This window comes from Populus nigra, chromosome 11 (genome assembly GCF_951802175.1).
Source record: "Populus nigra chromosome 11, ddPopNigr1.1, whole genome shotgun sequence".
In the NCBI taxonomy this organism is placed as follows: domain Eukaryota; kingdom Viridiplantae; phylum Streptophyta; class Magnoliopsida; order Malpighiales; family Salicaceae; genus Populus; species Populus nigra.
Window position 1 is genome coordinate 268633 of NC_084862.1, and position 27707 is coordinate 296339.

A 27707-nucleotide genomic window follows, 5' to 3' on the forward strand; every position below is an offset into this window, starting at 1 on the left:
AAAGAAGACCTGTATCTCGTGTGAATTAAAAATAAATAAAATAAAAAAATTGTTCAATGCATACACGAATATATATATATATATAAAAAGGAGGCAAAGGCAGGGAGCTTAATTTCTCCGACTGTTCTATGAGTTGGCTGGCCGGCCTCGAGGTCTCATTTTTTCCAAGGCAAGTACTCATCAGAGGCGGCAGAGCTCTGCACCAAAGTGAACAGAAGGAGGGTCAAGGGAGAGGCATGGAGCTAGGGGCTGAGGCTGGCTGCTGCTGCTACTCTTCTTTATTAATGAAGTGCATGGCGTACTGTCAGATGTCAGAACACCAGCTTGTTTCAGATAATTTATTTCTGCACGTCCATTCCTCGTTAATCTTTCACCCAACTGCTGAGTGGAAATCCTACCCCACTCTTTCATTCACGCAACAAAATAAATTTGTATTAATGCATGAGCAGCCCTGCAAAAGAATCCAGGGTTTCCTTTTCTTTTCTGTTTTTTGCGCTTAACTTGGTCCACGAGCTAATTTTTATCACAGCAAAGAGGTTCGAGTTTGAGATAATCTGATCGAGAGGAGAGAATACTGGCATTAATTGAGACACAACTTACTAGGTTATAAACCCTAAACTTAAAAGAAAAATTAAGCTAAATTTTCTATAGAACCAACAAATTAAGCTAGCTATGGAAGGGGCTGCCCTGCAGAATTCAGATGTGGCATCGATTTTACTTCTCTTAGTCTTTCAAGACTCTTGGTAGCCAGGCTTCTTTTGGTGGAGTTCGATTAATTAACTTATCACACACACACACACTCACAAGCATATCATAACCAATTAAAAACTCTTGTTGAGCCCTATAAATAGTCCAGATTTATTGAAGTTTCAATAAAATATCAGTTACAAGTGATGGCGGCTGCTGCTTCGACTATTACTTTGAAAAACAAAGATGGGGCAGAGAAAAAAGGGCTATGATCACTCTCCAATTCGAAAACTTGACAAGGTTGCCATCTCTTTATCATTGCCTCTTGCTGCACTGGTCTTAGAATGTGATCGTGCAATGTCTTAATATATACTCGTGGAACAGAATCAGCATCCTTTCCTCCCTCAAATCGAGCACCTTTGAATGCCCTGATAGGCCCTGCTCGCAGTAGCATTGATGCTAATATGGAGTCCTGATCGACTTGGTCCAAAACCAATAATCAAGGGGCTGGGATTGTTAAGAGATGCAATCATGCTTGCTACTAGTGTCAAAAGACTCGAAATAAATCAATATATACCTCTTTAGGGCTCATTTGATAGAGAATTCGTTTCTGGAACTCCTCCTTTATTATGACACTTGTTGGAGGCTCATCTAGACCCATCCCGTATTCTAAATCAGCTATCTCTCCGTACTCAGATACATCAGGGTCACCCTGCTCGATCCACACACACATATATATACAGAGAGCGAGGGGCATGAATTAGGCCCTTTAGATGCAAAAATGATCTTAGATTAATCTCCAAGGGGTGAAAGCATGCAAGATGTCATCAGGAATGCAAGACAAATTATAAGAGATTTTGTATATTACAAACAAGCACTAACAATTGCAGTCATCAGAATTGGAAGACATGGAGGATTTGCTGATACAAGCTTCAGCCAGGAAAGACAATTATAGCCTATCAACTGGAACGTGGAATATAGCACAAAACACCTCATGATCTAACTTGATCAAATTATCAAGGCCACTAGCAAATAAGAGAAGTGATTAAGAAATTTCTTACATCTTTGAAATCTTGATCTGAAGAGAAGCCATGCTTCAACATGTTGGCAGCAACATAAATAGCCAGATGAATTCTCTTAGGAAATCTGTGTATAGCGTCTGTCAAGCTCAAACCTCCTGCACTATGTCCTACCAATATAACCTACATATATACAGCGAAGCAAGCAAGCAACCCATAAAAATCAATCGCTTATAGTTGACAGAAGCTTTTAGTTAGTTTACCTTTTCATCGTTTGGCAAATTCGACAAGAAGTCGATAAGGGGTGCATTGTACTCATCAAAAGTGAGGATCGTGTTGGGATTGGACTGATCAATACCAGCACTTTTAAGGTCTAGGCATGTGACCTTATAGCCAGATGTTTCCATGAGACACCTGATCTTGTACCAGCACCAGGCTCCATGGCATACTCCATGGACTAGAACAAAGTGCGGTTTTTGAAGTCCCACCACCTCGTTCATTTTAGCCCACCTCCCACCTCCCCAACTGGAAATTCTCACCTAGCTAGCTACTCTCTAGCAGCGCTTGAACATTCTTGGACTAATTTCCTTCAGCTTCAATTGTTTATTCAATCTTCTTGGTTCTTGTACGATGACTGATTAATGATAAACTAAATCTCTGCAAGTTGACATGCTTAATTGATCAATGCTGTTTTTTTTTTCTTTCTTAACTGACACAGTCATTCAATAGCAATGTTCATATTTGCATGTTATGTCTTGTGATAAAGAACAAGGTTGTCGAAAACGCATTTTTGACACGACACAGAATATACAATATAAACTCGGATCGTAAACTCGAATCGTAAAATCGTAAGTAAAAGTGAAATAAAGTAACAAACAATACAAATGTCCAAACACTTAAAATACATGATTCAAATAAAAATTTATAGATGGTTTAAATAACTTTAAAATATAATACAATACAATTATGTCCATAGAATTTTATTAACTAAAAATTAACAAACTTAAAACAAATAATATATTGGTGTGTCATATAAACTAAACATGACCTCATTGCCTTGATCTTTATCGTCATGTATCCTGCAGTTCAAGAATCAATATATATATATACCAATAAGGATGTATAGTGCTGAGAATTGAATAAAATACAACAAAAAAACCAACATATAAATACAGGGAAAACACAACCATCCCTTGTAGCAGCAGCCAATGCAGGGCTATCTTCAATTCGAAAGTCCCTCCTAAACCAAACAATGGTCTTACTGCTACCCATTAGGATCATAACCCCTTTTGCACCAGAAGATATACAAATATAAACAAGCTCCTGGTTATTATCCAGGATATATAAGAGAAGTAGGAATTGGGAACAGGTAAATTCCAGTTCACCACATACTACAAGAACACCGACTCTAAAACTACACCTTTGCATCAGAGACACCCTCACCTTCTGTATAATAGAGGAGCACTCCTCTAGAACCTTCAAAGAAAAATCATTGCAGGCACCTCTCTCTGTTTAACCTAATATTTTTCAACTAATTCTTTTAACTCTATGTGCAACAAGAAGATGAGATATCATGTGACTGAAGAATCAATATATATACCAAAATTCAGGACAGTATTAAGCATTCATTTCATGCTCTGCCCTTCTAGTGGGAATTGCAATAAAAAGGAAGATGGGTTTGGGAGCTATATATGATGTAGCAGCATTGTAGCAACCAGAAACTGAAAGCAACCATTTGAAAGCAACATATTTGGTACCGTCTATCAGATTAGGACAAAAACATGCAAAGATTGCAAAAACCCAATATGACAATATATATACACACACATACAAGACTTGTCAGCACAGTTAATAAGGCATGCGAAATTACAAAAGAGAAAAGATCTTATGATTCAGCAAATGAGCAAATGTTAATATGACAGGCACTCAACTCTTATTCTATATCAGACACTTCGTCGCCATGGATGAGGGGAAAAAGAAAAGATTAACAGAAAATAATGTGTTTACCTGGAAGATTTTCAACACCAGGAAGATTTTCAGCACCAATTGCAAGATTAACAGCAAGTTCAAGATTATTTAACAGCCAAATCACCCAAAAATGATATAAGATTGATAACCCAAAAATGATATAAAACATGATAGAGAAGGAGAGAATCAAGCAAACCTGGCCACTAATGAAAGAATCCAGCAAGCAAAGCTGAGAGAGTGGAGACTGGAAACTGGAGACCGGAGAGTCGGAGACAATCAGATCAAAGGCAAACGAAATAAAGAAAAAAATGGGGGTTTTGAGAGAAAGAAAGAGAGTGGAAGGCGTTGGCTTCTGCTGGGTTTAAGATTTGAGAATCAGAGAATGTGAGATCTGCTTCTGCTAGGGTTGAATTTGAGAATCAGAGAATGTGAGATTTTGGGGAAGCGGAAAGGAAAAAGGGGAATTTTGTGAGACTAACGGGATGGAGAGGAGAGGATTGAGAACAGTGAGAAGATTCGATGGTTTTTGTTAATTTTGTGAACTCGGTAAACCCTGAGTTTTACCCATTTTAACAGAGTTTATTAATTTTTAAGTTTTCTATCTTATTTTACATGGTATATTTTAGTTGACTTATAAAATCATATAATTTTACTAATCAATTTATGAGTTTGACAACCATAATAAAAAATATCAATTAGTAGTATAATAATTAAATCCACCAAGTCACGAGTTAAAATAAATCAACTTTACATTAACCTTTTTTATACCCAATTAATAAATGTGACTCTTAGGATGTGATAATTATTGAGTGAGTTGCTATTAATATGTAACAATCATTAATGAATGACATCGTCCATTGACAAATGCAGCAGTCCATCCTTAACATCAAAAATTAATAGCTATCATTGTTGAAGATAAGCTGGAGCTGGTGGCATCATTCTTGTCTATAAATAGACACCAGGAAAGAGCAATAGAGTTTGAATAGAGAGAGAGCAAGGCAATAAAAAGAAGAGAGAAAGAGGGGCTGCCAAGGATAGCAGCCCTGTTGTCATTGGAGTAGCTGCAAGTGCAACAATAAAAATTGAGAGTTGAGTTAGAATGAAGTGATCCTTCTCCTTCATCTATTTGTATTGTATCCTTTATTTATCTCTAATAATATGAAACTCTTTCATAGATGTAGGTAATTTATCGAATCACGTTAAATATTATATCTAAATGTACTCAACCTTCAATAAACAGGTGTGCTGGTTAATTTAGGATGTGCATGCATGTGAGATATTATGTGATTTGTCTTTGGGTAAATGTACCTTTTCTTGTGTGGTGTGGTCACCATTTTTTTTTGAAGGAAGAAGCTACAATACATTGACAAACTAGATTATAAAACCAGCAAATTAAGGTAGCTGTTTGGAAATTGGAAGGGCTGCCCTGCAGAATTCAGATGTGGCATCGATTTTACATCTTTTAGTCTTTCAAGACTCTTAGTAGCCAGGCTTCTTTTGGTGGAGTTAGATTAACTCATCACACACACACACAAGCATATTATAACCAATTGGACTTGCATGTCTCAAGTACAATGGTTGCAACTTGCAAGCTATGCACAACATGCGGCAAGAAAACTCAAGGCTCGAGACACGGGCAGTTCTAAGAACCATGTGGCGCGAAGCTGAAAACCTGCAATGACTGAACATATCTCCTATTAATTAAATACCATCATGCCAACTCCAAGGCACACAACTACATCTTGTATATATATATAATATAAGCCAGTGAACCATCTAGGTGGTGGTCTAGTAGTAAGAGCTTGGGACTAAGGGGTTTGCTCCCTTTTAGGTCTCAGGTTCAAACCCTATGGCTGCTCATATGATGGCTACTGGAGGCTTACATGGTCGTTAACTTAAGGGCCCGTGGGATTAGTCGAGGTGCGCGCAAGCTGGCCCGGACACCCACGATAATAAAAAAAAAATATATATATATAAGCCAGTGGGAACAAACAGAGATGAAGCCACCTGTGAATGGAGTTTCCTTCTCGTTTCTTTCCTGGGTGTGAAATGCATTCGATATACTCAATTAACCTAACATAAAAGTGATATCAGAACAAGTGCATGCTGTGTACATGTGTGTGTGAGAGCCTATACATGCAGTTCGATGGCAATGGCGTGTTAATTATTGTATTTTTTATTAGTTAATAGGGTTAGCAGTGGAAAGAGAGAGGCCTGCAAGCTGGGTTCTTGATGTTTACTCGTATAATTCTACATCCTGCTTCAATAATGGCATACCATCCTGCAAAAATAACAAAGAAGTCATCGCTAAGAAATTCTTGCTGGCTTCAGAAGGGACAGATTGCAGGATAAAGACAAAGAGAAACCCTGGCCTTTTGACTTTCTTCCATTTATTTTCGGTTACAAAGTCAAAAGCAATAAATAATCAACATCTCGCCATATTCCACTCCATGTGGAGACATCTCTAGAGATCTTCTCTTCTAACATTAATTGACCACAATGCTTCATGACTACGATGATCTTACAAAACAAGAATAATTTAGTAACCCAAATTATTATCTTATACTTTCATGGAACTATATCAAAATAGCTCGCTAATCACTGTGAAAAGGAACTTTTTTATTATTATTATTAACGAAATTGGAGAGATTATATATATTAAGCTAGCCATTTAGTAGATGAAAACCCAGCATAATTAAGAAGTGAAAAAAAGTAATACAACAATGGAAATGAAAAATGAAGTAACAAGATCGAGAATTTTAGCTGAACCTATTGTTGAAAGAGTGGATTCAAGTTGTTGCTTTGTGCAAATGGATTTGCTTAATAACCTCCATTAAACTGTCAAGCGGTGCTTCTAATATCTCGGTTCCATTAAAGATTACATATATCTTCAGCAACCAGCAATCCAAGGCCTCATACTACCCAGAATACTATTTCTTTGACTAGATAATTTACGAAGACAGGGATAAAACTCCGACGACTAAGCATTCTCACCAATCCAAACACCATCCAAAATGTTTGGGTTATACTTTCTTCTTATGAATTCTTCCTATCGTTCTTGGTTCCTGAACTCCATTTTTCAAAACCATTTGAATAGAAGGGCTTTTTTTTTCCTTTTTTTTTTTGCAGTAATTAACCCTATTCCTACGTCGGATCCCCTCTGTCGTTCTCTCTAACAAACATGATCTAAGCTACCGTATGCACTTTTTGCTTGTCAAAATGACCACACCAAAAAAAATCCACGCTTCATAGATAAAGTTTGCCAAGTCCTTTGGCATCCAAAATAAGGACATGTTCTTGTTTGCTTAATCGATTCTTTTAGCAATATCTTCCCATCCAACTACACGTCGATAGTTAGATGGTAGTCAAGGAGAAATTAAACAACAATTCTTATTTCAAGGAAACAACTAGATTTGGTACAAGATTCTGAGGGTTTTTCTATCTATTAAAAAAAAAGAAAAAACAGAGATCGGTGTATAAAATAAATTTGTTTAGAATAATTTGAGATTTTCAAGTACATATGCACGATTATTTCAAATTTAATTGATTATGAAAAATCAAATCATTAATTAAAAATTAAATCCCATGTGTTGCGATTGCTTAAGTGCATTGACTTGTATGGAGATTCAAGTGGGAAACCAGATTTTAAAAAAGGTAGCCATTATATCCCTTTTTTCCTCCATTGTTATGTAATATAACTCTTCACATCTCTCTCTCTCTCTCTCTCTCTGTTGTAGTTGTGGGGTTGTGGTTCTTGTGAGTGGGCAAACAATTTTATCAGATTTGTCTCTATTACTTCCTCCTCTCTTTCTTTTGAAACTGATCATCCATCACCACTAGTCTACTACTGCATATGCCCCTAATTATCATCCCTCGAGATTTCCAATAACAGCAAACAAGAAAGCCTCTTTCTTTCTCTTCTGTATGCTCTACCTTGTTCCAGTCTCTCTTTCTTTTGCTGCTTCGGTTTACTTCTCTTTTCTATGGATTCAGTCTTTTATCCTTTTCAATTTGTATGAGCTGATCATTTATATCATGATATGTAGTGGTTAATGTGCTAACTAGATTGTTTGATTTGATCTCTACTTGAAGATTTTTAGTTTCTGCCATTAAAAACCAGTAACCCTTTTGAATTTTGCAGCTTCTTTTTTTCACCTCATTACTGAAACAAATGCAATTGTAAAAATTCAATCTTTTTTCTCTTTTTTGGTGGAATATTCTAAAGATTCAATCTTTCTATTTCCACTAAAATAAACAACCCTTTAAAATACCGAAGAAATCAACAAAACTTATCAATTTTCTAAGTTAGTTCATAAAATTTATTTTTCTAACCGAAATAGAAACAAAGGAAAAAACCCTTTTGGATTTTGGTATTCGCAATTCTCTGCGTCTAAAATACTACATATTGATCTTTTTGTTTGTATTTGGTGTTTTTGGCGTCAAATAAGGGAATATTTTAATGAATGTTACAGTATAGTGATTTTCAGACAAAGGAGCTGTACTTCTTGTCGGTATGATTTGTTTTTCAAAACATTATCTTCTCAATTTCCTTTTTCTTTAAAAATCATTTTGGATTAACACCATTTATCCACCTACTTATTATTGAAGTCGGCTCAATCATCCGTGTTTGAAATTATTATTTTTTTAATATTTTAAAAAATTTTAATTTAAAATAATATTTTTTATATTTTTAAATTATTTTGATATATTGATGTTAAAAATAATTTTATTATTTTAATATATATTTTTTAAAAACATTTTAAAGCTTTCATCATTATTATTGCAATTTCAAATATATTCTTGACACAATAAGGATGTCAATAAACATAGATGTGGTAGTATATATTTGTCATATATATATATATATATATATATATATATATATAAAAGTTAGATAATTTTTGTTTATGTGGTTAAATTGTTTTTTTTAATTATATAAGAGATATTAAATTGATATTTTTTAAAGTGTTTTTTAATTGTTGGAATAAAAAAAATTAATTAAAAAGCATTTGTAGAAATATTAACAAGTGGCGGCACTTTGTGTTTTAAAACTACGTTGTTTGGTTTTGGGGGGATTGGTTGTTGAGATATTTGTTCACCGTGAAGACTTCATGTAATAGCTATCTTTATAACTGTGTAGCAGGTTTGTTGATAATACCACATCAGTTTATTTTGGACCGCCGCATCATTCCCTTCAACGTCCGAAATGGCTTCTCCGATGGTAAGAACAGATTTTCTTATTCCAATAGTTTTAGCAAACAATTGAATTCCTATGTTCGACCTCGGTGATGGGCTCTAGTTTTGCAGTCTCATCTGTTCCGCTGAATGTTCTCATCAGTCTAAGAAATTTAGTGTGAGTTGGTTTTGTAACTGGTGCTCTTTTTATGAATTTCAGGTCCCGTGTAAGAATTTCAAGGGATTGCAAACAAGAAAATCACATTCCTGGTGGTGGGATAGTCATATCAGTCCGAAAAATTCCAAGTGGCATGCTGAGAATCTTGAGGGTGAGCTACTGATTTCTCGCTGTCCCTTTTCATTCAAGGACTTGTTGGTAGAACAGAAATGTGCATGAATCAAATGTGAAATAGGAACAGATTATCAAATAAGGGTGTCTTGCCGCGTCTTTGGAATCGCAAATTTAAGTAAAATGCTCCTCAGAGACAAGATAAATGTGTTAAAAGGACATGCATGGTCAACACTGTTGTCTGGTGCCTATATTTGGGGTCTGCCTCTATTTTACCACTCCAAAAGAATAGTGGTTAGAGTATTCTCTACTTAAAGATAGCCATTTGCTCCTGATGAATTTTTATTTTTTATTTTTTATTTTGTTTCCGACATGGGAATACCCTGAGTGATTGCCATGGTCAATCCGGAACCCCCCCGAGTTTTTGTAACAGGAGTTTTTTTTCTCTGAACTTTGTATTTTGCATCACGAAACAGTGAGTTCCTGTGATCATGAAAACGATCCTTGACTGCAGAGATGGACCAGAGCGTTAAGCGGATGCTGAAGCTAATTGAAGAGGATGGAGACTCATTTGCTAAAAAGGCTGAGATGTATTATCAGAAGAGACCAGAATTGATTTCTCATGTAGAGGACTTCTACCGCATGTATCGATCTCTGGCAGAACGTTATGATCACGTGACAGAAGAATTAAGGAAGAGCATTCCATCAGATCTCCAGTCCCAAGGCTCTGGAATTTCTGACGTTATCTTTGAACCACCTTCTCCTGCTCGTGAACAAAAACCAAGCCGTCTTAAACCTGGCCCTCGAGCTGCTGGTTTTGATTTCTTTTTGGGCTCTGGTGGCAGTAGCGATCATCACCATAAAGAAGTAGACGAATTATCCACGTTGACGGATTCAGAATCAGAATCTGATGATTCTTCAGTAAACAATTACTCGGGTCTATCTGGTAATAGTGGTGACCAAGGACTGTCCCGGAGAATAATTGATTTAGAAAATGAGCTTTGTGAAACAAAAGAAAAGCTACGGATGCAGCAAGATGAGAGTGTTGATGGCTCATTTAGGGGTGTCAGAAATGAAGATTCTGAGGATGTTCTTGCAGAACTTACAGGGTGTGAGCGAGATCTGGCAATTGCAAATGAGGAGTTACGGCTGTCAGAAGAAGAGGTTACTCGATTGAATACTGAGCTTCAAAAATATAGGTCATCTGAAGTCTCTGATGGTTTGCAGTCTGAGTTCGCATCGCCAGCTGAGAGCAAGGTCACAACCAGGGAGGTTGAGCTGGAATTTGAGGTAAATCAAGCTTCTCATCTTCAACAAAGGATTGGTGGGTCGGAAGCTGAAACTTTGGACTCCAGTGTTAAGATTCAAGCACTAATGGAAGAACTCAGGATTGCTAAAGAGAGGCTTCATGTTTCAGAGAAAGAAATAACTACTTTGAAAAAACAACTTGAGGGTGGTGGACCATCTGAGAAAATCAATAATTTGCAAGATCAACTTGCGTTGGCTCACAAGGAGATAAATACGTTGAAAAACAAGCTCAACGCAGAAAAAAGGGAGGTCTCCAAGCTGCAAGAAAGAACTGCCAGGCTGAAAACTAATCTGTCAGACCGGGATCGTGAGGTGAGAGATCTTAAAATAGCAGTGTCTGATGCTGAGCTGAAGATTTTTCCAGAAAAGGCACAAATCAAGGCTGAAATATCTAAATTGATAGAGGAGAGGACATGCTTGGAGGAGCGGCTGAAAGAACAGGAATCACGTTGCCGTTCTTTAGAGGATGGTATTAGGATGTTCCAGGCTGAGGAGGCAGAAATGCAGGAAACACTTGAACGTGAAATTCAGAAGTTAAAGGAAGACACTGCTGAGCGAGACAGTCGCATAAAATCTGAGAGAGAAGAGCTTAATGAGAAAGCTATTACACTTAAAGCAGAGGTAACTTCTAGAGACAACCCGGTCAATCAAATGGATAAGCATCTGCAACAATTACGGATGGAGCATGTGAAGCTACTTGCCGGGGCAGAAGAGGCACGTAAACTAATGGATGAGTTAAGATCAAAAGCTAAGGATTTGGAGGGAGAAGTTGAGAGGCAAAGAATTTTAATCCTGGAAGGAGCAGAAGAGAAACGGGAGGCAATAAGGCAACTGTGTCTCACTCTTGAACATTACAGGAACGGTTATCATACTCTACGACAGGCTTTTGCGGGGCACAAGGGAGTTCCAGTTTTGGCAACATAAAGTTAGGTTGTGGCTGCAACTCCACTGCAAATCTGATAGTGCTGCAGTGCGAGTGCGAGCCCAGCCAGGCACTCAGTAGTGTAATAATGTATTTTCTTTTTTCTGCCATGCCTCATGTTTGAGCTGAGTGATGCCCGGGTTTACCATTGTTGGTTAGTAGTCCTGTGGCATTTCTTTGGTCTGTATAGCAAACATCACAAGAAGAACTTATGTATTGAGGGTTCTTGAGGCCATAAAAATAATTCCTCGAACATAAAACTAGATGAGGATTCTTGCAGTCAGAGTCTTACCGAAGCTATTCCTGATAGCAATGTTTCCTTGCCGGTGTTTAAATGGGTGTCTTAATTTACCTGTACTTCGAATAGAAGAAATGAAAGCTTTTCTTTTTCTGCAAAATTTCTACCCAATCTTTAATATTTATTATATTTCTTTGTATTGTTTTCGTCAACGTCGGCAGTAGGTATCACTGTATTACCTCTTCTTATCCTGGTTGACAAGGTATTAGAGATCTTCTAGTATTAACGAAAGGTGGAAGGAGGCATCGACTTCTACAATACTCATCAAAGGAATAGCAAAGAAAAATAAATCATACAGCAAAAGGCCACTAGAAAGCTCTTCTACTAGGTGGACAGTAAAGAGAAAGAAATGTTGGCTGCCATGAGTGGTGGAGTGTCAGGCTTTTCACTTTCCAAGCAGAATGGGAAGCACCAAGCAATTACCAACAGTGTGCGGTGTGATTGAGCAGTGAAAAAGCTAGACTCGCTTGAGAACTTTATGACTTCTTTTAAGCCGGCCTTTTCAGATCACAACCACAAAGCTAAACACACTCTCATTTCATGCCCACAAGCTATTGTTTTGGCTTTTCAAACCTTGTTTTTATTCCATGCGATGCAATGAAAAAGATTATTTTATTTGTCGGCAAGGCTCTTAGTCATGTAAAGGAGTCTTTATAATATTTTATTTCAGTCCTTGTGGTTTCTAAAAAGAATTATTTTAGACCACCCCATGTTTTATTTTAATTTACAAATTAATTCTTCTTTTAAATTTTCTGGTCCTTGTACTTTATAAAAAATTACAATTTAGCCCTCCAATGAGAACCCTTTCTACAATTACATCCTTGCATGATTACTCATTAAGTATTCATTACATAGCTTATATATACATAATACTTGCAGTGTAATCAATCATTACAATTACAATCCTTCGTCGCATTATAATCTTAAAAATTACATAATCAAATATAATATATCAGAACATGCATTCGTGTTTGCATCCGTTCAATATAAACATTGAATCAGATTGATTAGAGGTAATTAAGTAACCTTTGAAACATCACATCACAATTCAATAGAGCATTCTGTATACATACAATATGCACAATCTATATGCAATGCTACTTGCTGTTTTAGGATCATTCTACCTGTCCTCTACAGCTGCTTGCGTTAAGGCTCGATGAGATTTGGAGAGGGAACAAGCCACGCGCAACTCCACGTCTTTCACTTCAAGCCTAAATCAGGAAGTGTGCGCCTACACATTCATCTTTTTTCATCAGCACAAGTTGGGCAATGGTGGCACAAAACACACACTAATGCAGGCAAACCCTAGCGCATACACACCAAGATGATGAAGTCACAAGATCTCACTAACCTTGAATCTTGAGCATGGATCATCAATGCTCCTTAAAAAGGCACTGAATAGATCCTCAACTAATCATCCCAGGCACTGTCGGCCGCGCCCTCACTTGTGATGACTGAAGGGGCTATCATGAACCTATACTTATCCTCAATGTTTATACATGTGGATCCCATCACCTTGGACAGAGCATTCCTAGCTTCCTTTTGTGAAGCAGCTGCTTCTCTTTCCTTCCTTCTTGCAGCCTAAAGGTTAAACAGTACTAAGTTCAGTAAAAATATAAGAAATATTAAAGATTTCAAAGTGAAGAGTCCTTCAAGCTAGAATTACTGCTTCATAGCAATCTCATTGCACTGCCAGGTTCGCACAGAGAAAGGTGTAGAGCAGAAAATGTGGGGTGAAAAAAGTACAACTAATCCACATATATTATGTTAAAAGAAATTATTAATGCATACTAGAAAGAAAATTAATACCTTGCCAGTTGCAAAAGCAACTGTGTTCCCCGATTCCACATCTGCTATTGCTTTCTTTATTTGTGCCACAAGGAACTACAGTAAGAAGGCACAGCAGTCAAGAATTGAAGAGCTGGCAAATACACGAATAGAAGGGAGCATTAGCAATAAGTAGAAAGATAAGGTGAAGGTGGTACCAGATCTCGATCAGTGTAAAATGAAGTAGCTTGGCCAGTTGACCCTGCACGGCCTGTCCTTCCAATACGATGCACATAATCTTCCATTTTCTATAATTGAGGCAGCCATAACTGAAGCTTCAGGTTTGCTACTTCAGAAGGAAATCAATAGCAACTGAAAATGGCCAGGCTAATTTGATGCTAAGAACATGCAGCACAAAGACTTCATGACCATAAGCTGGGATAGAGGCCATGATGTACCTCAAGGCATGGTTCTGGTTAGCCTCAACACAAGCTGAGATTTACATTGCAGGATGGTTCTATAATCAAGATCACTACTGATGATATTGTGAACTGCTAGAATTGCTGGCAATCCACAAACCAAGTAGAATGTCCAATTTTTTTGCAACAGAATAATGAATGAAATACTTCCAAGCTGTCATTGCAGTCATCTAACATTATATGACCAAAAAACATTCCACTGAAAATACCTTTGGGAGATCCAGATTTATCACACGAGCAACTCCAGTTACATCCAATCCACGAGATGCAACATCAGTGGCAACCTGCACATGGAGATCACTATAAGCAACATAGACAATGTCAAATTTGTAAAAGATGAAATTAAAGGAAGAAAACAGAAGATGGAAGTAAACAAGAAGTATAACATAAATCTACCGTACACAAGGAAAGAACTTTTTCTTTCTTCTTCTAGGGAAAAATGGTAAATTATATTTAAAGGTACCAGAGGGTGGTAGATCGCAGAGAGTAAACTGTGATAAATATGCATGCATGTGCCAGAGTGTAAGTACAACAAATAGAGGGGGATGGGGAGGGGGGGGGGGGGGAGTGACAAGTGGAAGAGGGAATATGAATCAGAGCATTAAATTCAATTCATTGGATAACTACAAGAAAGAACATAAGACAACTTGAATAAATCACATTTTAGGAACGTCTCAAACTGTGTTATCTAAAACAAGTAATAATATCATGAACATTAAGCACTCAAGATGCTTAAGTGATATAAATCAGAATACCAAAATAGTAGTAGATCCACTCCTAAAATCATGCAAAGCAGCTTCTCTTTCACTCTGACTGCGGCCTCCATGAAGAGCAACTGCCTGTAAACCTTGCGCTACCAAAGCTTCAGCAACTTCATTGCACCTTGTCTGCATTCAAACCATATTCAAGTATTACAACTTTAAACAAGAAACTTACAAGAATGAAGCATAAATAAGAACCAAAAAAACATGGCTTGAAGTACATGAAAACATATAGTATGAGGCATACCTTCCTCTCCACAAACACAATAGTCAATGGAAAGGATTGGTTGGATTTCTCAGCCTGAGATGCGTCCTCCACAAGCAGAGCTAGAAGGCAATCAATCTACACCACATTAAATGCTTTCACAACACCATACCAATTTGATCAATCAAAGGACCACACAAACTTGAAACAAGAGATGTCAACTTAAAAAAAAAAGTAATTAAGAATATAATCATCCAAGTTATATATTTGATAGTAAAATTATATGATCACATGGAATGGATATGCTCCCAAAATTTCCTTAGTTACAATTTTGTGAGCAACAGTGTCTTTCATCTTCATGATCAAATTTAAAATTGTTCTCTCTGTTTTGACTAATAATTTGCTTCAGTTAAACCATTGTGGCAATCAGAAAACCAAAGGTTCCTCTATATACTTGGTCCACATAAAACAATAAATACAAAGCCAATCTTCAACTCTGTAGGTGAAACAAAATATTTTGTACTGATGCACCAAGAGAAGCATACCTTCTCACTTTCAGAAACCTTTGTCAGAATTTGAGACACATTTGCAGTAGGGCTACTCACTTTTCCTACCTTGACTTGAACAGGGCTAATTAAGTACTCCTGAAATTGAATGAAACAATGTAATCTTTACATGAACTTCTTTGTGGCAGGATAAATTAACTGAAATAATCTTACATACTCAACCTTATACTGACAAGTAGGAAAATATGTCAAGATTTGCAACTCAATAATAGTAGTACTTGCAAGCAAAACCAACCAGATCTAGGGGGGGGTATAGTTGTCTTCTTTTCAAAAATGTACTAGTAAAAGCAAATACCGGGTTTGAATGCTGGATTTTGGAAAGCCATCATCGCACTCATCCAGGTAACAGAATGATTAGAAAACCAGACATGTAGACCACTTAGGTAAAGCAACCATGAGACACCGTGCCAAATATGACGGTAAATATTAGGAAAATAGGATTCGAAGAGCAAAAGGACCATATTGACCTAGATATCTAGCATCACAAGAATGCGATTTAAAAATGTACTTTAAAGTGTGATTTTCATGCAACAATTCAAATTTTGGGATAATATTTTGAATATTGTACTGCAACATTTGTTGATATGGAAATAATAAACCATTATCTGAAGATGCCCAAGTTTGAAGTTTCCAAAATAATATTTCCAGGGACTTGCAAATATATAAAACAGGAAGGAGGATTAATGTATTTCTTAATACCAAAGCAAATAATCCAGAAGAGAAGGATTCATAAATTAATCAAACTCATATGAAAGAACCTTGGATAATCAAAATATGAATTTGAAAGAAAAGGCTATTGATTTGCAGGCACTGAAATTAAAAAAAGGAAAAAAGGAACAATAGATGTTCTCCTCCGTGGGCCAGGATTCCATTCAAATGATAGCAGTTAAAGAAAACAAAGCATGGATCCATCAATATCCTCAAAATTGTTCCCAGTTTCCTCTTCTTGCAAGAATCATATCATGCTTTTTAAAGGTAGACCCAAACGGAAAGGAGCAGGAGATCTAACCTGTGCTAGTGTTTCAATTTCCACAGGCATAGTTGCACTGAACAGCAAAGTTTGATGCTTCTCTGGAAGGTTGTGCATAACCTGAAAGAATATGGAAGCGGTTAATACATCTTGTTGAAGATTACTGCAATTCTTGCAAGTGCATAAACATTAGTCATATCAAGCACTATTCAATCTGCAGTTGAAGAATCCACTTAAATGACAATGATGCAGTGAAAGAATAAAACACATCAAGCAAAATGAACTAAGAAATCCAACTGCTCCTATGCATTTGCATCATGTGCTCTATGAAAGGTAAACTCAGATATCTCCCTTCAATGCTTCGTACTGATCAATGAGTTTGTTATGATTCTGGAAACCTTAACGCTTCTTACTTGTTTAGCTATCAAGCAAAATGAACTAAGAAATCCAACCACTCCTATGCATTTGCATCATGTACCTCTCTAATCTGTGGTTCAAAGCCCATGTCAAGCATTCTATCAGCTTCATCCAGAACGATAAATGAAATTCTGGAAAGGGAAGTGTTTCCTTGTTGTAAATGATCAATTAATCTTCCAGGAGTAGCAACAATTACATCCACTCCCGCTCGTAGCTCTGATCCCTGTCACAGGTTGCAACATCAAAAACAAAACAGACAAATATTAGTAAACTTAATGAAAATCATATATCACCATAATAATACAAGAAAGCAGGGCAGCAAGAGACATTCTACCTTACTGGCAAAGAAAATAAAATGGTGTATAAGAGTCCAGACATGCATTGCTAAGAATTCAATTCTCACAAAATTGTCACAAAGACATGACAATTTTGTTTTTATTCTACCTAACCACATATAGACAATTCCAAGTGCAACGTCACATATATAAGAATCCATACTTTGTTTTCTTCTAGAAACTACAATCAAACATTGGAAAGCCAAATAATCACAGCATTACTTACCTGGTCAGCAGACTTTGTTCCACCCACCACGATGGCAGTTCTGAAGGACTCAAGAGATCTACTAAAACGTTTAACCTGAAAGATATGACAAAGTAACTCAAGGTTGGTGCTTGACAAGTATGTCCATGATCCAAAGCCCCAAAACAAATAAATTAAGTGGTCCAATAAAACATGCCAGGAAAAGTAGAAACGCTATATGGACAGGAACCTCGGGAAAATAAGTTCCATCAATACAAATAAAGTCAATAATAGTCCCAACTCAAAAAAAAATAACCAAATGTTTTCAAAGACAGTTCCACACATTGATGATACTCCACAACATATATAAACAAAACATGACCAGAATGACAGATGTAATCCATGAGTATATCTTTGCTCTCTACATCTAAGGACCAGGTATCACACCTCTTTTTCAATTTGCTGAGCAAGTTCTCTGGTAGGAGCCAACACCATCGCCAATGGTCCATCACCACGCTGAACAGGAGGTTGAGCCAAGCAATGCTGCCAGATCAACACAAAAAAATAAAAATCCCAATCAAAAACAGCAAAATAAATACAATACCATAGAACATATCTTCTTATAAAACGACTTCTAACATCGATCACCTGTATCATAGGAATGGTAAATGCTGCAGTTTTTCCACTACCAGTTTCAGCACAACCCAACAAATCCCTTCCACTAAGCGCAACTGTCATTGCCTGAGCCTGAATCAAAGTCGGTCGCGTAAACTCATGATGCGCAATATCCTTCATGATACTTTGATGCAAACACTGACAAATATTCACCAGATAAACAAAAAAAACATTACTAAATATAGCAATTTCAAAAAAAAATTACTAAATTTCTTTTTTTTTTAAAAAGTGAATTTACCATATCTTCAAATGATTCAATAGGCGCAGGTGCAGGAGGTGAACCCGAAGCAACACTGACATTTATTTTGAGCTGAGAACGAATTTCTTCAATCTGCATTTATTATAAAAAATTTAATCACAGCTACAAATAATTTTAATTAATAAATTCAATTTTTTTTCTTTTTTTGTGAGAACAGATTACTGATAAATAAAGCAATTTAGTACAATAATCACTTAAAATACAAAAATCGGAAAAAGATTGGAAAACTTGAAAAGGAAGTGAACCTGATCTGGAGTGAAGCGAAGGACGCGGTCGGAGGGCGTCCACTGAGGAAAAACAGGTTGAGGAACTGAGATGGTTCGCGCGACGGAGGCGGAGGTCCGTAAGGAGAGAGAGTTGAATGTGGAGAAAGAAGAAGGGGCGGAGGAGGTGGAATTTGAAGAGGAATGGGAGAGATTAGTGTCTGTTAAAGGCGGTGACTGAGTTCTGCGAGTAGTAACGGTAGTGGTTGAGCTTGAGTTTCTCAGGTGAGGAGGGATATACGACATCGTTTTTTAGGAGTGAAGGGAGAGTGTATCAGCGAAGTAGAAGCCAGAAGGGTAGAAGAAAGAGAGAGAAATGGCTTTGAAGGTTTTTTTTTTTTTTCGTTTTTTACCGTTCTAACACTGTTTGGTAAAAGCAATAGGAAAAAATATATATATATATATATATATATATATATATATATATATATATATATATGGTTACTGTAAAGTAATTAGAAGCATAGTTATTCTTTAAGTATACATAATGAGAAAAACACCGAAGAATATTTTTATCTAGATTTTTTTTATAGTTATATTTCTTTATTTTTTAAAAGTAAATTTAGAAAATATTAATAATTATTATTTAAGCATCATAAAATTACTTAAAAAATTATATAAATTAAAAAATTATATAAAAATTAGAAACATAACTGTATTTTTAATTATGGTTTTGATACGCAATAATTACTATAAATAATAGTTATTTTGTCAGAAGTCATATATACAAAAATCAACTTAAAATTTAATAAAAAGTTAATAATCAAGAGATAAGATTGATAATTCAGATGACAAAAAAAAATGATGTGAGAATAAAAAATAAATAGAGAAAGAAAAATAAGAGAAAAAAGAAATGAATCATTAAAGACACATCATAACTTTGCTTTTTAGATATTTTATACTATTAAAAATATCTCAATTAAATAATTTTAACCATATTAAATTAACCCCAAACAAAATTTATAAATTACTTTAATTTTAAATTAACCCTAGATAAAACTCCTAATCAATTACATTCTTGTTTGATAATTTTTTAATATATAGTTAGAATTATGAAGTTGAAATTTTTCTAATGGTACCAAATATATTTAAAAACAAAACACTAACAAGTTCTTATTGACCTATTCTTTTTTTTTTTCTTTTCTTTTCTTTTCTCATTTCTCTTTTTTGCCACGTTAGCTTATCTCATATCTCTTTTTCTTGACTATTAAATTTTGAATCTCATCTCTTGGTCAATGACTCTTCATAAAATTATGGGTTAACTTTTATACATATTAATTAATTTGCATGAGAGATGCGTTTTGACTTCTGACTAAAAAATCACTATACTAGTCAATATTCACAAACACAATTATGTTAAAATTGTGTGATTTTCTAAATACTTTTTTAACTTGTGTTATTTTTCTAAAATTTTTATCAAACTGTGTTGTTTTTCAAAAAAATCATTTTTTTGTATGAAGTAAATTATTTATTTAGTCCTTGTTTTCTTAGTAAAGTAATTAATTAGTCCCTTTGATTTAAACTTCTCAGTATAACATCCTCTTGTTTTTAAATATGCTTATAACTTAATTAACTTAAATTTTTGTTAACAAAGTGCTCAACTATAATCATCTTTGTCTTTTCAAAATATGCTATGGTTATAAATACAGAATTAAAAAAAGATGGGGATGGTAAAACAAAAAATATGTTTAATTTAAAAAAATAGAGACATAAAATAAATAGTTTTAAAATAAATTTATGTATTTTCAGAAATATATAATTGATTAAAAATATTCAATTCCCTGCATTTCAACTCTAATTTTTCTCTAATTCCTTCATCACATCATATAAATTTTATGCCAACTTATATCTGGGTATTTGCAATTCACTCTACGCCACAGCTCTTGCTTTTATTGCATTAAAAACATCTGCAGATTATCTTCCAAAACCACAACCCAACACCACTTTGCCTATAAAAACAGCTTCTATCCTCCCTTATGATCAGTTGCAGTCGAAGACAATCTTATATATATACTTGGCTTTAATAAATAGTTGTGATTTATTCCTCGACACCAATTAAGTATTGATCCCATCATTTCATGACTCCTCTAACCTCCCCGTTTCTGCCTTCAAAACCCTGACGAAAACAGCCTCCTGGGAGGGCAACAGTACTAGACACCCATTAACTACACACAAAAACGCCACTGTCAGCCACCAAGGTCCCATCATCCACCCAAAGCCTCAGCCACACACTCTCCATTTCATTTCTTTTTCATTTTAAAAGGCCAAGCTCACGCACCATCTAATTTTCTTGAACACTGGAGACCCCCTTCTTCCAGCAACCAAAGCTCCCTCATTTGGTCTCCCTCTTTTTTTCTCTCTCTAAAAAACCTACACGAACACAAGCTCTTCTTTTCTGGTGATAGCCCCTCCAAAAAATAAAATACCTGACAGCCTTCTATCTCATTTCCCAGCAGCATCCCTCAACTGTCACCTCCTAACTCCAGTCATTTTCTCCTTCAAATCCATGATAATAACAGCAGCTCTTCAGCCCGTGAACCCAAACGGAGACCATCACATCACTTTCTCCATCACGTGAAGCACCACTGATACCAGCAACGACAGCACCAACCGACCTCAACCAGCAAGGGCTGCACGTCACTTCTCAGCCCTGCGCGCCCACTGCCTGACTCCAGTAACTTCCATTGCCATCATCTTCAACTGCAAGCTCATCAGCCAACCATCCACCATTGCCTCTTCTTGACAAAACCAAAGCAGACCAACAGTTTCCTCTGTATCTTCCACCGTCAGAGAAGCAGCCACTCCAGCAAACTCTCTTCACATGACAGCATCGTGAGCCTCCATCCGATTGTCCAAGGTTTCTTCTCCATCCAGCAACAGCGATTGTTCTCCACAGACCATCACAGCCACTTAGAAATTGGAAGAGCCTCCAGAAGCAGCAGCAGCGAACCTCTCTGAACCAGCACCGTGAGCAGCAACTTTCAAGATCAGCAGCAGTGCAGCTTCTTCCAGTAGCAGCGGTCTAGGCAACAACAGCTACTGTCTTCCTCCACAGCACCGTGACCCAACTGGAACATCCAGCGGCAACCGAGAGCAGTAGAATCTTCAGCAACCGCGGTAGATGACACCAACTCCAGCAGCAGCCGTGAGCAACAACAAATCAGTGTAGCAGAGTTCTTAAGTCCAGCAGCCTTGTTCGCTTTTTTTTTTTTTTCATTTGAAGGTCCCTTTCTTAAACTCATAAAACATGTCTTCTTTTTTAATGATTTGTTGTTTTTTTGGATGCATGGTTTCTAGTCACAACAAACTCTTTAGATCAATGTTTTGATCTTCCTAAAATTAAAGAGGTAGAGGGAACTTGTTTTTTTTTTTTTTTTTTTTTAGTGGACTAGGCCTTTAGGTACTTTTAGTTTCTAAAAAGGCTCGGGTTTCTTGTGTTAAGCCTGGCCCGTTGTTTTATCACAAAAAATGTCCATATATTTTTCATAGGATTGGTGTTGGTTTTGGGCCATCTTAAGAAGCCCATCCGCTTTTCTGGGCTAAGCCTATGAAGGGCCTTAAGGCCATGTTTGGCTTGAATAAAACTCTGTCAAAGAAGAAATGCATTTTTTGGGGTTTTAAGGTTTGCCAGAGAAAGCATTATTATTATTAGTAATCAAGCGAGAACATATTTGTTTAGATTTATATCTACATTATAGATATAGTAATCAAGCGAGAACTTGTAAGAATATAGAACGTTGAGTCATCTTTTAATATTTGAACAACATGAAACACGCATCCGAGTGCATGCGGAGGTATAAAGTAGTGTTTATTTTGTAATTTGTGTAAGATGTTTTTAAAAATATTTTTTAATTGAAAAATATATTTATTTAGATTTTTTATTTTTAATATTAGCATGTTAAAAATACTTTAAAAAATATTATTATAATATTTTTTAAAATAATTTAAAAAACATTTTAAAAAGTAAAAGCTAATTAAATCAAACCAATCGTAATCAAATAATTCAACAAGTACAAGGAAAAAAACTTTGTGAAGGGAAGTCTTTTCATTTCTTTTTCCTTTTTTTTGGATAATAAATGCTGGTCTTTTCTAAAATGAAGTAAGTGGAATCTACTATTGAGTTGTTGGATAAGGGTAGATTATCGCATATTTAATGAGGTGATTGTTGATTAAGCTAAAAGAAAGAGATTTAAATTTACAAAATAAGAGTATTTATTTTTATTTTTGCATGAATAATACTCTAAAAATTAAGATATGTATAAGTTTGGAGAGTTGGAAAAAGTAAATATTTTAACTTTATAATTTAGAAAGTATTTATATTTAATGAACCTTATTGTTGTGGTAGATTAAAAGGGTTAAATAGTTATTTTCGCTTGATGATTTTAATGAGAAATAAATAACATATCATTATTAATAATAAGTAACAAATATCTTTTACAAATATTACTCTATTATATTTTTTAAAAAATATAAAATAATTTAAAAAATAATATAAAAAAAAGCTAACACCGACAAACCGAAAGCAATAAGATAATCCAACAAGTGCAAGGGGAAAACTTTGCGAAGTGGAGTCTCGTTTTCATTTAATTTATTTTTTTGATAATAAGTGCTGGTCTTTTCTGAAATGATGCAAGTGGAATCCACCACTAAGCTATTGGATAAGGGTAAATGTCTAGTTCATTTGAAGGACGAGAGAGGCAATTAATTAATTTCCAGTGAGTAGCAATCAATCCCCTTCGAGAATGAGAAACAATGGCCGGCTACAGTTTATGTGATTTTGAGGTTGGATTTGGTAATGCTGTGAAAACTATATTTTTAAAAAATTTAATTTTTTTTATTGTTTTATTAAAATTTAATATGATTTATATGTTTTGAATTATTTTGATGTGCTGATATCAAAAATAATTTTTAAAAAATAAAAAAGTATCATTATCATGTATTTCAGCACAAAAAATTATTTGAAAAGCAACAGCTACCACACTACCAAATATATATCTCTCGTCTTGATATTATTCTTAGTTTTGACAATTCTTTATTTTTATTTTTCCGTGGTGGGGTGCTTAATTCTAAAACATTTAAATCATTTGTTAAAAAAAAAGATATATTATATCTGTATATGACTAAGAGTGATATAATTCTTGAATGAAGAGTATAATTTAATCAATTAGGAAGAAAGAATAAAATAAAGTATTAAGAATTATATATTATATATTATACAAGAATAAAATAGACTTTTCTCGAACATATTTATAATGGGATAAAACAAAAATGAGACCACATCACAGTCACGGGAACAAAACACAAGAGTAAAGGAACTGGCGAGGAAAGGGACTTTCCCTTCTTTTATTTATTTTTTGTGTAACGTACATAAAAACACGCGCCGAGCTCCATCACCTGAGGTTCGAAGGTCATTTTAACAGCGCCGAGAAGATAAGAGATGGCGTAATAGATGATGGCAAACTAGGGCCTTGAATTGCATAGTACGGATAATAATAATAATAATAATAATAATGTAAAATAAACTAAAATCATTACGACTTGAATCTTCTTTAGTTTTAAAAAGTTATCAAGCATCAAACACACAATCATTAAATTAAATTATATATTTATGTCCATGTTAGGTTGTGAGTACAATATTGGAAGACATGTAATAAATTCTTGGCATCGCTGGCATTGTTGGGTGTATAGGGATGGGGAAGCTATAAATGGAGATTTTTTCTACATAAGAATGACGTGGACAAACATAAGCATTTCAATTCAAACTATACACATGGAGTGGAGTGGAGGAAGGAGGTAGCTCGAGCAATGGTGTGGTGGCAGGGGCTTTTTTTGGGGAGGTAGGTATGCAATTTGTCCACGCCCTTATCCACGGTAGTAGGTGAGAATTGGAGGTAGGTATGCAATTCCAATTGCTTCCCTTTATTATAATTTTTTAAAAAAAATTAACGTGAAATATCAATGATCAAGTCAGTTTGTACATATCTTAATTAATCTCATGAGTTCTAAAATTAATAACTATGTAAGTTTTTAGTAGTCCTGAGATTAGTGACACTCGAACCAGTGATTTTTAGAGAATAAATTCAGGATCTGACCAATTAAATTACATCTCTTATAAATTTGTTATTATATTTTTTTTTTTAACTTTATTGATGAATGCAGTTGCTGACCTTCACCAATTTCATTATTAGATTTTACAACTTCATTGCCGAATTGAAGAATGATCCACTTATTAAAAGTTAAATACGATATTGTAACAAAAAATAATCAACATCGATGGTGATGGTAATTAGTTAGAATAATTAACTTGAAGGATTATTGTTCGATCCGGCGATGAAAACAAAATATGCTCACCTCCTTCATCTTTTGATTTCAAATATCAAGAGAAATATCAAATTTCTATGAATCTATGAGGCTGATATTGGTACGATGTGCAGATTGATACAAAAAAGGAATCTTTCATGAAAAAAAAAAACGAAAAACAGGAGCTAGAAAAAGAGTTTCAGGGCCCATATATTATTGCTGAGCACCACATTAATTTTCCACAGAACAATAATATAAAAACTATGCTTTTGTCGTGATGTTGTGTTTGAATTCAACGTAAGACTAAACAAGTTCTTGGACTAATAATCAACATAAAAGTAATGCATTTAATTAATGAAAAATATGTTTTTCATGTACGTAGTGCCCACAAAATGATCCAAATGGAAAGGAAAAAAAGTTACTTACCCCTCCATCAAGCATGGAAACTATATATTAAGGAGATGAAAAGCATGCAATTTATATGTAGAAAGGGCGAGAAGAAGAAGAGAGAAGGAAGAAAAATAAATGTTGAAGGGAAAGCGAAAGAAATCCTTTACGATTTAGGTGGGGGTAGATGGGCATGCAGGAGTTGAAACTGAGAAGGCCGCACACACGCCGTTGAAAGTAACGGTACAGTCTAGTCGTCTGTTTAAAGGTTGACTTTTCTTTCTTTCCAGTTATTTCAATTGAGGATTGATTTCTTCCGAATTTCGACTTCTTCCTCGAAACATGTTTAACATTTTCAATTTGCACCTCCGCAAAACGTTGATGACACTCCCAGCATAGCATGACACCAGTCCTTTGAACTAGGATGATAAGCTTGTTCCTTGATTAATTTATTCAGATTTTGTAGCATTGAAAATAAATTAATTATTTTCTTAATCGGTATTCCTCAATTTAATAATTTATTTTATTAAAAAAAACCCATTTCGCCGTTAACCTTTTTTTATCTACTCTATTCTCTTAATAAAACAAAACACAAAATGAAATGAAAAACAGGAAAGTATTTTTAAATGTTAAATTTATGTATACCCAATAAAAATGTAAGTTACCGAGTATATTTAAAATAATTAAATAAACTAAATTAATTTAATCATAAACATTAACCCATTAATTGTATTGATTTTAGCCATTTAAATTTTATACAGTACAATTAAAATTTAATTGGCCATATCAATAAAATTTATTAATTATAAAAACACCTATAATTAATTATAATTTGAGATCAATATTCTAACATGAGGGAGTATTGACGAAGTGCTGATTAATGAATATTCTTGAAGTGCGTGTATATATAAAATTTATTAATTATAAAAACACCTATAATTAATTATAATTTGAGATCAATATTCTAACATGAGGGAGTATTGACGAAATACTGATTAATGAATATTCTTGAAGTGCGTGTATATATAAAATTTATTAATTATAAAAACACCTGTAATTAATTGTAATTTGAGATCAATATTCTAACATGAGGGAGTATTGACGAAGTACTGATTAATGAATATCCTTGAAGTGTGTGTATATATAAAATTTATTAATTATAAAAACACCTGTAATTAATTGTAATTTGAGATCAATATTCTAACATGAAGGAGTATTGACGAAGTGCTGATTAATGAATATTCTTGAAGTGCGTGTATATATAAAATTTATTAATTATAAAAACACCTGTAATTAATTGTAATTTGAGATCAATATTCTAACATGAGGGAGTATTGACGAAGTGCTGATTAATGAATATCCTTGAAGTGTGTGTATATATAAAATTTATTAATTATAAAAACACCTGTAATTAATTGTAATTTGAGATCAATATTCTAACATGAAGGAGTATTGACGAAGTGCTGATTAATGAATATTCTTGAAGTGCGTGTATATATAAAATTTATTAATTATAAAAACACCTATAATTAATTATAATTTGAGATCAATATTCTAACATGAGGGAGTATTGACGAAGTGCTGATTAATGAATATTCTTGAAGTGCGTGTATATATAAAATTTATTAATTATAAAAACACCTATAATTAATTATAATTTGAGATCAATATTCTAACATGAGGGAGTATTGACGAAATACTGATTAATGAATATTCTTGAAGTGCGTGTATATATAAAATTTATTAATTATAAAAACACCTGTAATTAATTGTAATTTGAGATCAATATTCTAACATGAGGGAGTATTGACGAAGTACTGATTAATGAATATCCTTGAAGTGTGTGTATATATAAAATTTATTAATTATAAAAACACCTGTAATTAATTGTAATTTGAGATCAATATTCTAACATGAAGGAGTATTGACGAAGTGCTGATTAATGAATATTCTTGAAGTGCGTGTATATATAAAATTTATTAATTATAAAAACACCTGTAATTAATTGTAATTTGAGATCAATATTCTAACATGAGGGAGTATTGACGAAGTACTGATTAATGAATATCCTTGAAGTGTGTGTATATATAAAATTTATTAATTATAAAAACACCTGTAATTAATTGTAATTTGAGATCAATATTCTAACATGAAGGAGTATTGACGAAGTGCTGATTAATGAATATTCTTGAAGTGCGTGTATATATAAAATTTATTAATTATAAAAACACATGTAATTAATTGTAATTTGAGATCAATATTCTAACATGAAGGAGTATTGACGAAGTGCTGATTAATGAATATTCTTGAAGTGCGTGTATATATAAAATTTATTAATTATAAAAACACCTGTAATTAATTGTAATTTGAGATCAATATTCTAACATGAAGGAGTATTGACGAAGTGCTGATTAATGAATATTCTTGAAGTGCGTGTATATATAAAATTTATTAATTATAAAAACACCTATAA

General features: G+C 34.4%; 3 protein-coding genes across 9 annotated transcripts; 1 reads left to right on the forward strand and 2 right to left on the reverse strand.

Annotated features, from left to right (window-relative positions):
* Positions 1–814: 814 nt before the first annotated feature.
* On the reverse strand, positions 815–4219 carry LOC133668503 (methylesterase 17-like). Of its 3 annotated transcripts, none has more exons than XM_062088400.1 (5): positions 3871–4219; positions 1970–2363; positions 1749–1889; positions 1265–1399; positions 815–1159 (listed from the first exon to the last, which is right to left on the reverse strand). In XM_062088400.1, exons 2-5 carry the CDS (start codon positions 2204–2206, stop codon positions 881–883), a joined length of 792 nt encoding a protein of 263 aa, XP_061944384.1. In that variant the 5' UTR covers positions 2207–2363; positions 3871–4219; the 3' UTR covers positions 815–880. The 3 variants fall into 3 exon arrangements, with proteins under 3 accessions (XP_061944384.1, XP_061944383.1, XP_061944385.1); XM_062088399.1 differs by having other exon boundaries at positions 1970–3713; XM_062088401.1 differs by lacking the exon at positions 3871–4219 and adding an exon at positions 3714–3839.
* A 3153-nt stretch (positions 4220–7372) lies between these two features.
* On the forward strand, positions 7373–11766 carry LOC133706242 (protein NETWORKED 4B-like). 3 transcript variants are annotated; one of them, XM_062131728.1, is made up of 4 exons: positions 7373–7596; positions 8815–8895; positions 9070–9178; positions 9653–11766. In XM_062131728.1, exons 2-4 carry the CDS (start codon positions 8881–8883, stop codon positions 11368–11370), a joined length of 1842 nt encoding a protein of 613 aa, XP_061987712.1. In that variant the 5' UTR covers positions 7373–7596; positions 8815–8880; the 3' UTR covers positions 11371–11766. The 3 variants fall into 3 exon arrangements, with proteins under 3 accessions (XP_061987712.1, XP_061987713.1, XP_061987715.1); XM_062131729.1 differs by having other exon boundaries at positions 8818–8895; XM_062131731.1 differs by lacking the exons at positions 7373–7596; positions 8815–8895 and having other exon boundaries at positions 9615–11766.
* A 791-nt stretch (positions 11767–12557) lies between these two features.
* LOC133706255 (ATP-dependent RNA helicase DBP2-like) lies at positions 12558–18905 on the reverse strand. 3 transcript variants are annotated; one of them, XM_062131746.1, is made up of 15 exons: positions 18530–18905; positions 18264–18356; positions 17999–18163; positions 17798–17893; positions 17393–17467; positions 16893–17054; positions 16454–16534; positions 15424–15522; positions 14921–15016; positions 14668–14799; positions 14122–14196; positions 13652–13741; positions 13476–13550; positions 13018–13247; positions 12558–12897 (listed from the first exon to the last, which is right to left on the reverse strand). In XM_062131746.1, exons 1-14 carry the CDS (start codon positions 18791–18793, stop codon positions 13077–13079), a joined length of 1674 nt encoding a protein of 557 aa, XP_061987730.1. In that variant the 5' UTR covers positions 18794–18905; the 3' UTR covers positions 12558–12897; positions 13018–13076. The 3 variants fall into 3 exon arrangements, with proteins under 3 accessions (XP_061987730.1, XP_061987732.1, XP_061987731.1); XM_062131748.1 differs by lacking the exons at positions 12558–12897; positions 13018–13247 and having other exon boundaries at positions 13491–13550; positions 13652–13762; XM_062131747.1 differs by lacking the exons at positions 12558–12897; positions 13018–13247 and having other exon boundaries at positions 13513–13550; positions 13652–13925.
* Between the last annotated feature and the right edge of the window lie 8802 nt (positions 18906–27707).